The 18,223-nt window shown below is 46.5% G+C and overlaps 1 protein-coding gene across 1 annotated transcript; it reads right to left on the bottom strand.

Annotated features, from left to right (window-relative positions):
• Nucleotides 1-406: 406 nt before the first annotated feature.
• On the bottom strand, nucleotides 407-17,436 carry LOC144129862 (serine/threonine-protein kinase PLK1-like). The gene is made up of 6 exons (XM_077663924.1): nucleotides 17,239-17,436; nucleotides 10,259-10,366; nucleotides 8,886-9,002; nucleotides 4,493-4,806; nucleotides 1,928-2,127; nucleotides 407-552 (listed from the first exon to the last, which is right to left on the bottom strand). Exons 1-6 carry the CDS (start codon nucleotides 17,434-17,436, stop codon nucleotides 407-409), a joined length of 1,083 nt encoding a protein of 360 aa, XP_077520050.1.
• Nucleotides 17,437-18,223: the final 787 nt, after the last annotated feature.

The following is an 18,223-nucleotide window of genomic DNA, read 5'->3' as shown; positions in this document are numbered from 1 at the left end:
GCGGATTGATTTAGGTTACGTAGCATGTAATGGGTCCGCACAGCACACGGGTGCCTGCACTACACTCATTTAAGTGCGGCTGCCCTGGCCGGACTTTTATCCCGTATTCAGTCTTAAGTGCCCTCTCAATTGTTTTTTCACTACCAGCCCGTCGTATACAAGTCTTTATCCCAATAACGCCTTTGACGTAATCGTTGCGCCAATAGAACTCTGGTCTGGTAAATGTAAATCAAATGCGTTGCGTACTACGGTTTTTTTTCTGTTACAATGGTACAAAAGTACATTTGTTGTCCCAGAAAGAACAGACCGTAAAGAATATGATGCGATGGTCAGATCAGAATGACAAAAAAGAAACCTGGAGCTGTTGAAGTACTAAAGAAGTGCAACCGTTCCCATGTAGACTTACTCAATCGGAGACATAGTCCATCTCGCCATGAACTTCGTTTTTCTCTGTGACGGCTTTCCGGTCACTTGTGTTTAGGTCGGTGCCGAGTGCGTCGAAGTTAGGCTCTTTTGTGATACAGGATGCTGGCAGGTGTAGAGGAAGGAGCCCTAGAAAGAGAGGCCGAAAGGCATTGAGGGGCTTTGCAGAAGGAGGAATACCACAAACTATTCGAGGTCATCAGCACTGCGGGAATGAAGAGACTGAGAACAGGTCGTGGCACTAAAGTTGTGGCTCATTCTCAAGGGGACCGCAGCTCAGAGACCCGATTCCAAACAAGTGGTGACAGCATAAACGACTTTTGAATGACTTGTGGTGAGTTGTGAATCAGCTGTGTTGTGTTTGGATTTATGGCATAAAAGCGACTTAGTCTATCATGTGCCGAAAACTAGGATATAAGTCATTATTTATTTGAATAAAATTTTTTGACTCCATATTTTGTTCAAAGTATTTGCTTCCTTTAGAGACCTGAAAATATACGACAAATCAAAAAGACTGCATTCACTTAAGAACAATGTTTGATAGAACGGTATGTGTTATTTCTAAATCAGCAAAATGTTTCTATCTAAGTGTTCCTAGTTTTCTGCCCGAAAATATACTTTAATAACAGAAGCTGTCGGACTAGTTGATGTTGGATTATATTCAGCAGCGTGAGCATATTCAAGAAAGGAAGAGGCAGATATAACATAGGTTACTTTTAGCACATCGCCGCATGATTTACATAAGGGGTTTGTCTTGTTTCGTCTGTATGAAGTTGGGAGAAAGGTGTGTGCCCTACACGAAGCCGGCAGAGAATCGCTTCCTTGAAATGTTAATAATAATAATAATTGGTTTTTGGGGAAAGGAAATGGCACATTATCTGTGTCATTATCGTTGGACGCCTGAACCGCGCCGTAAGGGAAGGAATAAAGAAGGGAGTGAAAGAAGAAAGGAAGACAGAGGTGCCATAGTGGAGGGCTTCGGAATAATTTCGACCACCTGGCGATATTTACCGTGCATTGACATCGCACAGCACACGGGCGCCTTAGCGTTTTTCCTCCATAAAAACGCAGCCACCGCGGTCGGGTTCGAACCCGGGAACTCCGGATCAGTAGTCGAGCGCCCTAAACACTGAGCCACCACGGCGGGTTCCAAAACGAAGCAAATTCCCAAACGAAGCAAATTTCGTTTTCGGCGTATCTTGAGGGGGTGCAATTCGACAATGGGTAGACGTGCATCGTAATTTCTCTGATAGATGGCACTAGGCGGCGATCGTTCCGCTAGGCGGCATGCGTGCGCGCGTAGCCGGACATGGTGGCAATCCGCCCCGTTTCAAAGGGTATTACATTCCGTTTCTCGAGACGAGCGGCGCGTACTTCTTCGCTTTCTTCATCTATTAAACCAAACAGCTAACGCTCGTTAGTTCAACACCTTCCAGACGGTGGCGGCTTTTCTCTGTGTTTAAGCTCTATCGAAGCATAGCAACCATGCGCGAATACAGCCTACCCTTTGTCATGAAATCATGGTGCATGATTGCCTCGATGCTCGGCCGCTTTGCGGGCTCCGGATGGAGCATCCACTGAATGAGGGTGCTTGCATGGGAGGACACAGTCGAAGGGATCTGGTATTGGTTGTTCTTGATTCGGTCGTAGGTCTTCTTCTCCGACGACGACCTGAACGGAGGAGCCCCCACCAGTAGCGCGTACCTGCGGGGACAGTTCCATGCCTGTTAGCGTTGATGCGTCTCCTCACCGTGTGTGGCAGTAACCACGTGAACACGTTACAGTTTGAAAGAGTGCGCCCGCAGCCATGGTATGAGGCCGCTAACGAGGAATCAACACAAAATGGCAACGTAGGTGCGGGGAAACGACACTCGTGATGCACGTTAATGGTCGGCTTTGAACATCATGCGCACGAGCTCTTTATTTTATCTTAAGTAGTAATACTGCGGCAATGTTTCATATTTTATTTTATGAGAGGGAATGAAAAGCTCCTCCCCTGAGTAAATGTATGCCCCAGAACCACGCAGAAAATGTTGAAACGTACTTTCTCGGCATAAGGATGTGGCTTTCCCCCGGTGGACGTCCTGTGCAAATCCCGGCATCACGAACGCGACAATTAAAGAACTTCAGCCACTACTAGTGCCCGCCGCCTGGACAATAATGAGCGTTTTATGAATTGACTTGCATTTTTTTGCAAATGCTTTATGGCTTATGGGGGTTTAACGGCCCAAAGCTACTCAGGCTATAAGGGACGCCATAGTGAAGGATTCCGAAAGCTTCTAACAACTGGGGTTCTTTTACGTGCACTGACATCACATAGAATCAGGCCTCTAGCATTTCGCCTCCATAGAAATGCGACCGCCGCAACCGGGATGGAACCCGTGTCTATCGGGCCAGCAGCCGATCGCCATAGCCACGGCGCCACCGCGGTGGATGTTCTCGTTACTATAAATTAACGCACTGAGTTTGTTTTTACGAACTTTGAATGATAAATTAAGAGGACGCTTAAGCTTGGTTATAAGAGTAGAAGCGAGAGCACCGTTTTCATTTTGGGCCCCCTAGTGGCTTTCACGAGCGATGAAAACTTTTCATACATGTCGCCACGGCCGGCTCCTTTCGGTAGCAGTCGCTAGAAGTCTACTTTTCGAATACACAATCACCAATCACAGACTTTGAAATCAGTAGTGTCAATTACCAATCACAAATGGCAGCCGGTTACCAAATACCAATCCCAATTATCGATCACCAATCGGCAATCACTAATCACCGACTACCAATGCACAATTACATAGCAAATCATGGTCATCGATTACAATCACAATTACTGATTACCAATTACCGTTACCAATTTACTATCCAGCTTGCACTTCACGACTTACTACGCTAGTACATACTCATATACACACCTAAACAAAGTTTACTTTTGGTCGTGTTAGGTTGCTTAGGGGTGTAATTTGCCACTGTTTTCATAATGTTTGTACATAGCTCATCGCTTCATTGTAACTAATACCACGCTGAGGGGAAAAAAAACACTTCGTGGCCAATGCTTTGCGTAACTGCTGGTCACGCAGAGGGCCTTGGTTCGATCCCCAATGCTGGGTAATTTCTGCTAATGAATTACGTCTATACTTGAAACACTTTTTGGGGGTTTTTTCCCGACTGACGCAGGGCGACGGAAGAGGTCAGGTTTTTAGAAGAACGAGCACCTTATGCTTGGTTTAGGGGGGTTTAACGTCCCAAAGCGATTCAGGCTATGAGACGCCGTAGTGATGGGCTCCGAGAATTTCGACCACCTGGGGTTCTGTAACGTGCACTGACATCGTACAGTACACGGGACACTAGAATTTCGCCTCCATCGAAATTCGACCGCAGCGGCCGCGATCGAACCCGCGTCTTTAGGGCCAGCAGCCGAGCGCCACAGCCACTCAGCCACCGCGGCGGCTGAGCGCCTTGTGCTCTTGCGTAAAAACACTGGTGATACCTATCAGATCTCCGAAACTTTTTCTGGAGGTAGCAGAATTGTCAGTGGTAGCACCCCTTTCAGCAAGGGGCTGCCGACCTTTTCAATACGTTTTGAGAGGTGTGAGAATGGAAAGTTAAACCAGGCAATATGCGGCAATTATTTGGAAAAGGAAAAATTAACGAGCCTGAACTTTCTAATAAGATCTAAATATTTGCGTCGCACTCCCGAAATTTATATGTACTTCAGGCGACGTATCCCGACTACCAGGAGAGCGACTAAGTTTGAACACAGCGCGTCGCCACCGTCGGCTCTGACCCGATTTTATTCACTAATTTAACATTTTAAATGATGCCGAATTGTCAAGATAGTGAGGTCTACCTTCGTTATTATTAACATAGGAGCAGATCAGCAATAACATACAAATTTTTAAACCCTCACTTGCGACAGCAGACCAATTTATAGCATTTGCGGATTGATACCTTTAAGATTGGCACCGAGATCTCGTTGTGAACATTCCTGTTGCAAACTGGCCTCAAACATTTCAGCGCAGTCACGATAGCAGAACTCGCAAACATGGACGGGAGAAGCGCTGCACTCCGGACTCACATGATGCACCCAATGGACCAGATGTCCGCTTCGTAGCTGTGGCCCGTCCTGGCCAAGATCTCGGGGGCGACGTAGTTGGGTGTGCCGCAGCATATCTTCTTGAGTTCCCCTTTGTAGATGACGCGGGTGGCGAAACCGAAGTCGGCCACCTTGAGTTGCATATCCTCGGTGAGGAGCAGGTTTCCGAGCTTCAGGTCGCGGTGAATTACCCTCTCCTGCACCAGATACTCGCAGGCAAGGAGCAGCTGCCGCAGAAAGTAGCGCACCTCGGCTTCGGTCAGTGTGTGGCGGTACAGGAGCATCTCAACGAGGGACTGAAAAAAATTAATTGGTTTTTGGGAAAAAGAAATGGCGCAGGATCTGTCTGACATCTCGACAGACACTTGAACCGCGCCGTAAGGGAAGGGATAAAGGAGGGTCTAAGAAAAGAAAGGAAGTAAGAGGTGCCGTAGTGGAGCTCTCCGGAATAATTTCGACCACATGGGGATCTTTAACGTGCACTGATACCGCACAGCAGACGGGCGCCTTATGGCGCGTTCACACTTGTGTTGAATTCCAATGGGAGATCCGGATCAAGTTTTTCTGCTCTGTTGGGAGCAATCGTATTCCAATGGCAAAATGGGAGTGCGAGTTGTCTGTTCCAATGGCAGATCAGGATCAGACGTCGATCCCGGATCGCTCCGTGGAGCAGCGATATTTGCTAAGCCGAAATCTGCAGATTTGACCGGAACCCCGCGCGACGTTTTACTTTCCTGCGTCTACTTCCGGTCTTGACCGGCTGCATCCTTCCTGTCGTCGCTACGCGGTGATCCGGGCAACGTACAAGCAGTATTTTTTTACTTTTTAATTGAATTCTACCAAATGTAATTATTTTTCGTTTTGTTCGCGTCCGCACAAGTTAAAACAAAAAATTTTCTTAACAGGATGTCAATTCCATCGCGTTCAATTCTTTGTGACCGCTTTTTAGACCAAATCATTTACTTGTTTGAACCTCCCGCGCTTTCTGACGTCAGACGACGCGTACCCTCTAACTAGCAGCTCTGTAAATAAGAAAGCAATCTGAAAATTTGGCGCGTTTCATCACTAGAATCACAATGCGAAAGCTTCGTGCGCCTTTTGTTTTCCGTGAACGTGAGAGACAGAGTGGCGGCAAGGACGAATCGCTGGTGAAGCGAGAGGCCGCGCTTCGATGGGCGCCGCCATGTTGCCTGAACTTGGAGCTATTCTTGCACTGAAGTGCCCCCGCTAAAGCGCATGCATTCCATTGGCAAAATGGGAGGGAGTGATCTCCGCTTGAACTACGCGCTCCGTTTGTGATCCGGCGGAGCGCTCTCGATCTGTCATTGGAATTCAACATTGGACATTCGGCGGCGAGAGGAAGCGAAATCCGCGCCCGCCGAAATGCTGTCTCGTTCACACTTCCCGGCCACCGCATCGCCGATCATCGTGTGTGTGTCGTCTGCTCACGGCGTTCACAGATATGGCAAGAGGTTAATCGATGCTGTCTACATACCAAAACCTTATGCACGTTTGCGTACGCTAAATGCAGCTATTTTGTCGGACGTTACATTTCTAACATTCTCACTTCTTAAACGCCCAGTGGCGCCATCTGGTGGTTAGGACAGGAACCATTATTGTCAACAACTCGACGCCCCTCTTAAGCCTAAAAGGGGAAGAATCGTCACCCGAAATAAAAATTAAAGCAAATTTATCGCTCAAACGTTTTCTTATGGGCGAGATAAGACAAAGCGAAATACCGCTGGCTCTTTTATGGCCTGTGAACGGGCTGAAAAATGCAGTAACAGCGACGAATCCAGTCCGAAGCGAGGCGTCCTGCATCGAAGGGCGCCGCCATGTTTGTCGCCGCGGGTACTCGCCTTCCTATTGGCTGACGAGATTCGGTGGATTTTTTTCCGGCGGCGGAATTCGGTCTTGGACCGATCGGCCTTTCCGCTGGGTATTTCGGCTGAATCTCTGCCGCGGAAGCGGATTCCGCTCACTCTTGCCGCCGAATGTCCAAGTGTGAACGCTACATTAGTGTTTCGCCTCCACCGAAACGCCGCCGCCGTGGTCGGGTTCGAGCCCGGGTACTCCGGATCAGTAGCCGAGCGCCCTATACACTCAGCCACCGCGGCTGCCGAAAAAAAGAAGCGCTAATGAAAGCTTTGGGAAGAGCCTTCAAGTTGAGGCACTCATAAGGGCACAAAACAAGGACTTGAAATAGGAATGCCGTGACGGCCTAGAAAACTTGTTCAAATCTCACCACTATCGAAAAGGACTGATTCAAGTATTTTTTCAAGGTTCGAGACGCCTTTCCAAAAGAAGGAGCCTGAAGACTAAATGAAAGCAGTAGCAGCAACGGAGGAATTATCCAATTTTGGCCTTCAGCCTAAATGAAGATTCAAGAGCGCAGGGATACCTGTTCGCGCCATAATATCAATACACAATATTGGTAGAAATACGTACTCGTATAACCAAGTATCTTAGAAGCTGTTTGGAAGAAATACAACACTCAATATGTTGTCAGGCCTTCAGAAATAAAAAAGCGAAGCATCGTCAGTTGCGGAATGCGAAAAAGTGAAAAACAGACGATGCCGCGATGCAGCTTTAGTGTTCTTTGGTTCAGTTCTCGCGTTCGCTTTGTACGACCGTGACTATCAAGTACCTAACCATGTGTGCTCCAATTTCGCAAGCGATTTGTGTTACGAACTAAACCCATTCACACCAATTAAAAGTTTTAACGTTGTATATTCCCCAATTGAAATAATCCGGAGTCCGGTTGGTTCAAATGAGACGCATTCGAACATTGGTTCGCGAGTCAAATTGTCCGCGGTACCCTTTCTAGCCACTGTACCCGTAGGCTCTTGTTGCCTTAGTGACATGGCACATACCCACAACGGGGATACGCCAGAGTTCAGTGAGGAGAGCGAAAAGAAGAGGGTAAACTGGTGCCAAGCTAATGGTTGTGCCTTGGGCTCTTGTATTTGGACTTTCTCACGCACGGAAGAAAGTTGAAGATGGCGGTATTCAAAGCACAGGGAGAGAGGGTGGAAAGGCTGCGGCGATGAACGAGCGGTCTAAAGCAGCCGTACGCGAAGCTTCTCGCTGTCCTCGCCTTCACGGGTTCGCCTCCCGCTAGATGCGACAAGTCTTTACTCGTAGGCTTCAGATGCCATCGGACAGAAATCACTGCCATGGCGGCTCTAATAGTGTCGTACTAAAAGGTTGTCGTCGGCTGTCCCGCACAAAGAAAGCAGACGAAGAGATCTAGACGGGTATTTAAGGTTATGCGTGAGGCCCAATCGCCTATCGCGCAAAGCATGAAATCTTCAACGAGCGGTGAAATGTCTGGAAAACATTGTTAGAATGGCCTAACTTCAGCAGGGTGCGTTGCCGGTCTGATGATGATGTTGAATTTTCATGGCGCAAGGACAGCTTTGGCTAAACAGCGCCATGGCACAAGGTAGTTTTCATGTCACAAGGTGGGGTCAAAGACCCATTTCCCAAGCATTTCACCCTGGTTAAGCCGACCACCAGGCCAGGGGAGGCTTTTACCCAGCGTATCACCGGTGTGTACCCGGCGGCACTGAGGATCGAACCCCGCACCTCCCGCATGCGAGGCGGATGCTCAAACCACTAGGCCACCTCTGTGGTTGTGTTGTTGGTCTCGATGGTTGCATTATCATTATAGAATGTGCAGAGAAGGCATACGACGGACTATACAAGACGTCCACACGAGGCGCGGTCCATCTCGTTTATGTCTGTTTGCCAGCGCTGCTCAATCCATAATGACAGGGTGCACTTCACGGCTAAACGTCCGAATAATGACGGAAAAGCAAAATTTAAAACAAAACATACATTCCTAATTCTCATGTATTATGAAGTGTGTCAACATCGTTTTAAATGACAGTACCATGTGCGATCGACGTGAAATTTAACGCGAAAAAGAATAATTGAAACGTGAACACAAAATTATTAGAGTCTGCAGAAGATATACAGGCTGGGTTTAATGAAGCTTCTCGAAACTCTTCTCTCAGTTGAAGTGAAAACCAGGTCCGCTATTATTGATTCCCCTTCAACTATACTCTTCCCGTCTTGCGGTTTTTATTTTTCACGTTTAATTTCGCGCTGACTGCACATCTTTAAAGTGGAAGCATTTCTGTTCATGGCTGCACCCTCGTATAACTGACACAGAGGGATGCCATTATTAATGGGAAGCACGAGGCTTAGGGGCAAAATTATGAAAAGTGGTTTACCAAATAACTACTGTATGAACGCGAAACTGAGCTTTCTGCGATTCGAAACAGGTGGCCGTAATAATGGCGCCTTTTAGAAGGAACGTCTAGAAATTAAGTGCAAATAGGAGCAACGGATACCAGGAACGTTGACGTACCTCTCGCCGGCATAGCTCCAAGATGATGTAGTGGTTGTCGTTGTCTTCAAAATGGCTGTAGAAATCAACGATGTGCTTGTGACGCAGGTTCTTGTGGATGTGGATTTCTTTCTCCATCTGCAAGCAGCAAAGAAGAAACAGGTGTATGTGTACATTAAGGGGATAGAAAAGAACGATAATTAGCGAAAAAAGCTTATCGAGAGTACGAATTCTGAACACGTATTCTGAGGGGGTAGAAGCTCGTCATGATGACAAAGGTGTTTTAGCACGGAAATGCTGCCTTGTAATATGCAGATGGCCTATTTTTGCTGGAAGTATAGAGTATAAATTATGTCCCATGGATGTCAATGTCTTCCCAAGGTAAACCTTTGCATGAAAATTTCTACATTGTAAACGTGAAAATGAGCAAAGCCTACCCTCTAGTACACTCCCCTGTACAAAAGGGAATGCGCTAGTAGACAGCGTGCTCCCTTTATGCTCCCATATAGGCGTATTTATGTTTAAAGTGTAGAACATTGAAAGGTTCCTGAGAAATTGAAGCGGTCCTGTATCTATATGCTACTGAATTCAAAAGAATAAAATGGTTTGGTTTATGAGGGTTTAACGTGCCATAGCGACTCAGGCTATGAGGGACGCCGAAATGAAGGACTGCGGAAATTTCGACCACCCGGGGTTCTTTTACGTGCACTGACATCGCACAGCACACGGGCCTCTAGAATTTCGCCTCCATCGAAATTCGACAGCCGCGGCCGGGATCGAACCCGCGTCTTTCGGGCCGGCAGCCGAGCGCCATAACCACTCAGCCACCGCGGCGGCTTAAATGAATAAAATACATTCATTGAAAACGGAGCTTTTATAAGGTACAAAATTTCAAGAAATGATTTACATTTATTTATTTATTTATTTATTTATTGATACTGTCAGCCGTAAGGCCGTTACAGGGTGGATGCATACAACTTAACAAGTGCACACAGCCACAAGTACAAAATTTAAACAAACTTATATGAAATACAAAACTTCTATGTTTCGCCACGCGGGCCTTTTAGCTAGCAAAGCGCGGCACCTCAAAACTTGATGTAGTGTCAGGACCCCTGAGTCTTGGCAACATCGCCATTCACTTACAACGAATGATCGCTCAGCCCTTTCTGGTCTTGACGACACGAGTTTGACGGAAAAATTGCCGAGAAATGCTTATGGAAAATTTTCTCCACAAAACAACAAATTCCGCCCGAAAAACAACGACGTGCGCAGAGAAAGCTACAGAACCAATTTTCGAGAACGACAACTCGATTTTGTTCACCAGTGTGCCTTCAAGAAATTGCCGGCAAGCGCAGAAGATGGGGCAAAGAAGTAGTCCGGGAATAGAAACCTACGTTTTGTTTGAGGCGTGGCCTGTTAAGACTCGTCTTGGAGACGATCTTGCCTGCGTAGACTGCGTTCGTTTTTCTGTCCACGAACTCGTAGCATTCTGCGTGTCCACCCTGTAAAAGAAAAGCCAACATCTTTTGCATGGGCATCCACATTATGGTCAAATGCTACCGCACTGGGCGAGTGAAAGATTTCCTCACCGCGTACACAGTGCGGTCGTTCACTAGAAGGCAAAATGGGCTTGATGGAACGAATAGGAAAGGAACACAAGAATATACGAGAAGTAGGCAATCATTGTTTCGTACTCCAAACAAATTCAGAAGAAACTCTCCAAAATACCGCTGCCCCGGGACATTAGCTCCACTGGTGGCGGATATCAGGAAATTTTTGAAACGTGTGCGACCAGAGACTTCGTTAACTGAACTTCCAATAGACAACTTCTTTGAGTTCAGCCTCCCGTTTTCGCCTAGGCGTCGTGGTCGTGCCACCCACATGCCCTCCTAACTATACCTTCAACTTCCAAATAGGAAGAGGAGTTTGGGGGTGAAGCGAGAGAGAATAGAGAGAGAGAAGAGAGAGCAGAAAAAAGGCAGGGTCATTCCCGAAAAGCACACAGCTCCGCTGAAGTCGGCGCTTGTCCCGTCTCTTTTCATCAATTTAGTCCATGTGGTGCACCCTATTGTTTGCCATGTTCCCTATAGATGCGGCCAAGCCCTCTGCTGGCGTGTGCGGAGTGATGCACTGGCTACACTTGTGATTAGCAGCCGAGTAACAGCTGCTGAGGAACCCAAAAAGCTGCTGGAATTTGTAAGAGAATACGCCTTCTGGCCAGAAGTGACCGCAGCTTTGAATTTAGAGCGAAGCAACCAGGAAGATAAGAATGAGGTGCAGCGCATTTGGGAGGTTCTATCAGACCATGAACGACACTTTATCAATATTCCTCAAGAGACAACACATTTTCTAGCGCTTAGTGAACACAAAGGACAAGAACACAAATACACAGGAGGTACGCTAGTCTTCAACTAGCGTACGTCCTGTGTATTTGTGTTCTTGTCCCTTGTGTTCACTAAGCGCTAGAAAATATGAGTTCAAACAATATCCAGCTAGCCGAAGTTTCTGCCTTACTAGACAACTAACAGTTTTATCTTACCGGCGGTCACCCATGAGGCCAAAATGTGGAGGATAACGAACAGGGTTCAGCTTAAGTTAACGACAACGCAGCGAGGTGTGCAAAGAAAAAGGATAGGTGTAATATTTAGAGACAGGAAGGGGGCAGAGCGGGTCAGGGAACAAAAGTGGGTTAATGAAGTCCTAATCGAAATCAATACGAAGAAATGGGCTTGGGAAGGGCATGTAATGCGAAGGCAAGATGATCCATGGTCCTTAAGGGTAACGGTTTGAATTCCAAGAGAAGGCAAGCAAAGAAAGTTACGTGGGCGCATGAGATTAAGTTGTTGGGGATAGGCTTGCCGCGGCTGGTACAGGAGCGGGTTAATTGGAGAGCCAGTGCCCCGCAGTGGGTGTAGTCAGGCTGATGATGAACACTGGTAGCCGCCCCAGCAATGAAAATGTCGTCAACGACAACGTGGTCCAATATTGGCGCAGCGGGAGCGCCATCGATGCTTCCCAAGCGGAGCATCCTACTCCTAGAGCAACACATACGCGGGTGGTCCTGGTCACAGAAGGGCGGCGGTTCGAACAGAGGACGAGCGCTGTCGGTAAGTTTCCCGCAAACACGCTGAGCAACAATGTCCTGAGGTCCACGCCGACACATATTTACCTATTTACCACGCGATGGAACCATCCCGTAACATAGACAAAGCAGTCGTACCATCGTGCGTTGCGTGATCATTTCGCTGATCAGTTTCAAACCAGACTGTTCTGGTCGCTCGTCGTGCCATTGAGAAAATGTGTTGTGTTGTCTTTTATGGCGCATAGGCAGCAAAGGCCATCATGCGCCAAGCTCGAAGTATAGGAGAAATTTCTGGATAATTTTATAGAAATGTGAAAAATCGTCGGTGGCGTTGAGTGCTTAAATAGTTAGAACTACCTCGCGATGACGAAGGAGAAATATTCTAGAAATGGGTACTATTAAAAACATTTAAAGGGGGTCGGGTAACCTCAGCGGCCATCCTTGCCAGGGCAAGGATCTCGAGGCACCCAACAAATCAAATTAAGATCTCAGCCTTTTTCTCAGGAATGAGAAACGACTGAGGTGTATCAGGCGAAGTACTGGGTCATGATTTACATATTTTAAAGAAAACACCAGCTTCTGTGAGAACTCTAAAAACGCACGACATGTCCACAATTGCATTATCACTCAAGAGCAGTGCTGGATGAAAAGGAATGCATTGGTTATAAAACGAAGAAAAACACTTGTCCCGTAGCTTTTTCAGTTTAGAACATGAAATTAAAATGTGTTTGACTAAGTTCAACTCCACATGTACAAACTGCTTTGTCTTTTTTTAGCAGAAAGCTGTGTGTAATGTGTGCGTGACCTATCCGGAGACGGCAGATAATGACTTCCTAGAAACGTTTCTGGTGCACACATGACTTCCATTCACCTAGAACTGGTTTTATTAATTGTAGCTCATTTATTTCGATATTCCAAACGGACTGCCATTTTTTTTCTTGCATTACTATGTAGTAAGTTCATGCAATCTCTATTGGACATATTTACATTTTTAATTTTCTTGTCACAGACTTCAGCAGCGCGCAAGCCTGCTCTTTTATTGCCCTTTATGCCGACATGACTTGATACCCAGCACAGTCTTATGTTTTGTCCTTGAGCTATGGCTGTTGTAATGTGTATGAGGTCGCCAAGCAGCGGGGTTATTGCAATTCTAGAATGAAGGGCTATGAGCACACTTAGCGAGTCTGTGTAAATAACACTGTTGGCGAGGTTCTCATTTATTATTTTTTCTTTGGCTACACAGATGGCGTATTATTCCGCAGTGAAGATGGAAGCGCACTGTAGAAGTTTTACTATTTTATTCTAATTTCCCTGTACAACTGCGCTTCCAAGGTGTGCATCTGTTTTGGAACCGTCAGTATAGAAAGCTGCGAAAGTACTGTACTTTTCCTCAAGTGTGAGGAATTCTTATATTATATGTTGTTGCGGAATTTGTTTCTTACAGAACTGTGTAAGAGTAATATCAGATTTCAGGAAATTTGTGCCATGGCGGCAGTGGACATCGCCTTCGTGCAATGTTTGGCAATATGTCTAGTATGCCGAGGTTCCGGCACATGCTCTTCAAATCGCAAGACGAGTGGCCGAGGAGCTTGCGGCTTGTTGAAGAGTGTTCTAGAAAGGCACTTTGTAGCGATAGAGTAACATAGATGCTTCTTCAGTGAGCGGATTTTTAGAATGTACGAGCATGTGAGCATGGCTTTCTATCTAAGCGATGGTTCATTGGTTTCTACATCAAGACTGTTTATGGGTGATGTCCTCTATGCAAAAGTGGACAGACGCAAACCTAAATTATGTACTGGATCTAGCCGTTTAAGGTACGATGGTCTCGCTCTACTCATACACTATGCACCCGCAATCCAGGGTAGAGCGTACTACAGAGCGGTAAATTTGAGAGACATGTCCTATCGCTCCCCAGTGTTTTCTCGACAGCACTTTGAGTATGTTCAGGGATCGAGAAGCTTTCTTTTTCAGCGCATTTATATGAGGCAGGAATAATAAAGAGTGTTGTGCTCGAGATACCTTTTTGAGGTACTCCGTTTTCTTGGATAAAAGTCCTTGAAAGGGTTGAGCCTAGGCGGACATGAAATGTACGATTAGACCAAATGTCTTTAAGGCAGTTCAACATCCTGCCGCGGATGCCCAGTTCAGCCAGGTCCTGAATAATCAATATGTGTCATATGCCTTCTCTAAATCGAAAAAGACAACTAGACAGTGCTGTCTGGGTGTAAAAGCCTCACGAACAGTATTTTCAAGACGAACTAGGTGGTCGGTGCTGGAGCAAGCCTTTTTAAAACCGCATTGATGGACATCCAGAAGCTCCTGGTCTTCTAACACGAATGATAGTCTGATATTCAATACACTTTCAAAGGATTTCGCTAGACAGCTAGTCAGAGCAATGGGCATTTAGCTGCTAGGAAGGGTAGAGGGTGTCCCGGGTTTTAATAATGGAACAATAATTGCCATCTTCCAGGCTTCGGGAAGTTTTCCCGATACCCAAACTTTGTTAAAGAAATTTAAAGTGCCTCCCCAGCTGGTTCAGAGAAATGAGCTAACATTTGTTAACGTATTTCATCTGGGCCAGGCGTAGTTTGCTTACCAGCGGACAGTAATTTCCTGAATTGTAAGTAAGTTATTGTAGGGTTCATTTGTACCGTCACTTTTCGGCAGTCTTCGTCTTTCAGCTGTGTTTTTGTATTTGAGGAATGATTCTGTGTAGTGAGATGAACTGGAAACTGCCGAAAAATATTCACCCAAATTATCTGCCTGTTCTTCAAAATTTGTCTGTATGCCAGGGGTTGAGAGAAACGGAACTGTGAATGGGGAGTAGCTGCATTTATTTTTTTTACCATCTCCCGCATTTGTTTGGACGCAATTAGGCTATTTATTGAGGTCACGTAACCTTGCCATGGGTTTTTTCTGCATTATGGCGAATATATCGAGCTTTTGCTCTGAACTTTTGAACTTTATGAAATTCTCCTGCGTTGGGTACGTACGGAAAATTCCCCAAGCTCTGTTTTGTTTCTTTTTTGCATCTCGGCATTCTTGTGTATACCAAATTTTGTGATTCTGCTTTACTATTCCAGATGACCGAGGAATTGCTAGGCGTGCAGCGATTAAAATACAATTTGTGATAGATTCTTTCAGTTCGTCTATGCTGAGAACACCTGAAGCTATTTTATCTAGGCTGGACTTTTCTCTAAAAAGTGCCCAGTCGGCTAAATGTAACTTCCAACGTCGTGGTTTCTTTGGGATGACTTGCGGTGGGGATGTTAGGCTGATTAATACAGGGAGGTGATCGCTTCTGTATAAGTTATCTATGACATCCAATTTAAAATCACAAAAGAGAGAGGGTGAACTAAAAGACAAATTTATGAAACTCATTTTTCCCGTGCTCGGTGACCAGTATGTGTCTTTGCCGTTATTAAGGAGGCAAACATTATTACTTACGATCGACACTTGGAACCAAGCAGAGTTGGCGGTAACGCGTAACCGGGAACGTGTTACTTTTTCCGGTAACTGAGTAACGTACTCGTTACCATTTCGGAACTGCAACGGGTAACGTACTTACGTTAACATTTTTCGGTAACGTGAGGTGTCATGTTACTAGCTTCTTTTTGTTAAAATTGTGACCCACTCCGCCCCTTTTTAAGAAAAAAAAATCGCAGAGCACCTAAAGTGATGTTCTAAATAAACGAAATGGACAGGTGCTCTCGACGAGCCTTGTTATGGCTCGCATGCATGCCAGAAAACATCTGCCCTTGACAATGCATCCAACTAAAAAAAAAATGCAGGGGGAAATTTGTTGACCTAAAGTGTGGTGAGGCGAAAGCCTCTAGCGCGGTGTTGCTGCTTGTGTCACTGATGTGTGGGGAAGATGTTAGGTACACAACTTTTTGTGAATCTTGAATGCTGAAGATAGTGTAGGGCATTTGGGAGGCACCCGTCTGATTCGACGCCTTTCTGCAAACACTCTCCAGCGTCGTTGACAAAAAGAACTACATGTGCGTGGACAGGAAGTAGCGTAGTCGTTAGCACGCTCGGCTGCGGAACGGAAGGATACTGGTTCGAATCCAAATGTGCACGAAAACTTTTTCTTATCGAGTTGAAGATCGTAATGAACGGACGGATGGACGCGAGCATGAGCCATTAAAGGCGTTCGCCTTAATATTTTGGCAGCTGCGCTCGTCGATGAGTCACCCCAGGTGCTGGATGTAACGACGGAGGGACGGACGGCAGTATGAGCCATTAAAGGCTTTCGCCTTAAAAGGCAGAATAGCCATAAAGCACGAAACACGTGCATGAACACGCATTCACACACTTGCCTTCACCTACCTCCCCTTTCCAATCCACTCACATACACAGCTCTTTAAAGAGTGGGAGCATGCGGAGCATTTTGGAACATCACTTTTTTCAGAATTGCAATTAATCTGTTGAGAATTCAGTGATGTTTTCTTTGTGAAGTTAAAATTGATGATGAAATGTCATATTGTGTTTAATGTCACATTCAGAAAATGGCTTAAAACCCGCCGCGGTGGCTCAGTGGTTAGGGCGCTCAACTACTGATCTGGAGTTCCCGGGTTCGACCGCGGCGGCGGCGTTTTTATGGAGCAGAAACGCTAATGCGCCCGTGTACTGTGCGATGTCAGTGCACGTTAAAAATCCCCACATGGTCGAAATTATTCCGGAGCCCTCCACTACCGCACCTCTTTCTTCCTTTCTTCTTTCTCTCTCATCTTTATTCCTTCCCTTACGGCGCGGTTCAGGTGTCCAACGATATATGTGACAGATGCTGCGCAAATTCCTTCCCCAAAAACTAATTATTATTATTATTAAAATGGCTTCAACATGTGCCACAGAGTTAGAAGCCACCACATGTAACTCTACAGGCAACTTTAAGCCACTACAGCATTGCTAAGTTCCTGTACATTTCTGCAAAATGTTCTCGTTAAATCAGGATTTCGCGCAAAACCTTGTCTTGGCTAGAATTTTTATGTGAAATGTGAGCTTTCTAAAATTGTTATCTTAAGTTCTCAAGGCGAAGACTAATTAAAATTAACGGCCATGAAGTAACGGCAAAGTTACGTGCGGTACATTTTTTTTCGGTAACGGTAACGAGAACGCGTTACCTTTTTTGTATGTAACGTAGGACAGTAACGCGTTTTTTTAGCGTAGCGAGTAACCTATTTAGTTACTTTTTTTGGTAACGCCTACAACACTGGCCCCAAGGCCGCATGGGGACATGAAACGAGCGGTTCCTTCGAGCCAGCCTCGGTACAATAGAACAACGTTCACCCTCGGGTACGGCCCCTGAGCAGAGGACGAGACGGCGAGACGCGTAGCAGCGTTTGGAGGCAGCGACAAGGCATCTGCACGTGGTGGTGGCAAGTGCATAGTGGCGAGTCGTCGCCGGAGCTTAAGGGGAATATCGCGGGTGTTGCGCCGCTCAGTGACCTTCTGTGTGCCGGGCGGGGGCGCGGATCGGAGCTTCATGCGTGAAGGCCGCCGCTGTAGGGGTTGTGCTGCACCCCGGCGGCGCCGTGCAGCGAGTTCAGTAAGGTCAACAGCACTGACGTCCTTGCGTGGGTGAAACGCGAGGGTTCACGACCGACCTTGGTGGAGACGGCAGCGCGGCCGGCGGCGATGATGGCAAGAAAGATTTTTCCAAGAACTGGAGGACCCGCACATGAGGCCCAGCTGTACGATGGTGTCAATAGAGCGGCGAGAGTGTGTGTGCGATGGTGATTAGCGGCGATCACCCAGGAAAATTTGAGAACACTGCTAGAGGCGGGCTGTGCCGCCCCGGGGCTGAACCTCGGACCCGATTGGTGTTCTTCATTTTGTAACGTTATTTAATCCTGTGTTTTGGAGGGACTAAAGGGATTCGGCTTATGGAGGCAAATAAATTTCCACTTGTAACCCCATGCTTGCGTGGGAAGCTTCTTCATAGTGCCGAAAAATAAAAAAGAACCTATGAAAAAAAAATATGACTAGGGCGCTGCCTGCAATGCGTAGCCGTCCTGCGGGGCGTCATCACGGCGCACAAGGTCTCGATTACGGAGAAGTTCCTCGCGCACAATTTCTCGAATAATCGAACGTCCGGTGCCAGAAAGCTTGTAGCCCTTTGCAGAAAAGGCAGTGCCCAAAGTCATCTTATTCAAAAACGTTATATCACTCTTGTATAGCGAAAATAAAATGTCGCTGACACAGTCATGTCCAGTTTCCTTTATAAAGTAGGCGTTCATCTGTTCTCGTGCGACAGTATACGGTCCTTGTCCGG

This window comes from Amblyomma americanum, chromosome 4, assembly GCF_052857255.1.
Source record: "Amblyomma americanum isolate KBUSLIRL-KWMA chromosome 4, ASM5285725v1, whole genome shotgun sequence".
NCBI classification, from domain to species: domain Eukaryota; kingdom Metazoa; phylum Arthropoda; class Arachnida; order Ixodida; family Ixodidae; genus Amblyomma; species Amblyomma americanum.
Note: the sequence above shows the minus strand (reverse complement) of the source record. Positions and strands in the feature narration are given on the sequence as shown.

Coding starts and splice junctions, on each gene's coding strand:
- LOC144129862 (XM_077663924.1), bottom strand. CDS start 17,436: ATGAAGCTCCGATCCGCGCCCCCGCCCGGCACACAGAAGGTCACTGAG. Junction 10,367..17,238: donor CTCAGGGGCCGTACCCGAGG/GTGAACGTTGTT, acceptor TTTCTTTTACAG/GGTGGACACGCAGAATGCTA. Junction 9,003..10,258: donor GGCCACGCCTCAAACAAAAC/GTAGGTTTCTAT, acceptor TGCTGCTTGCAG/ATGGAGAAAGAAATCCACAT.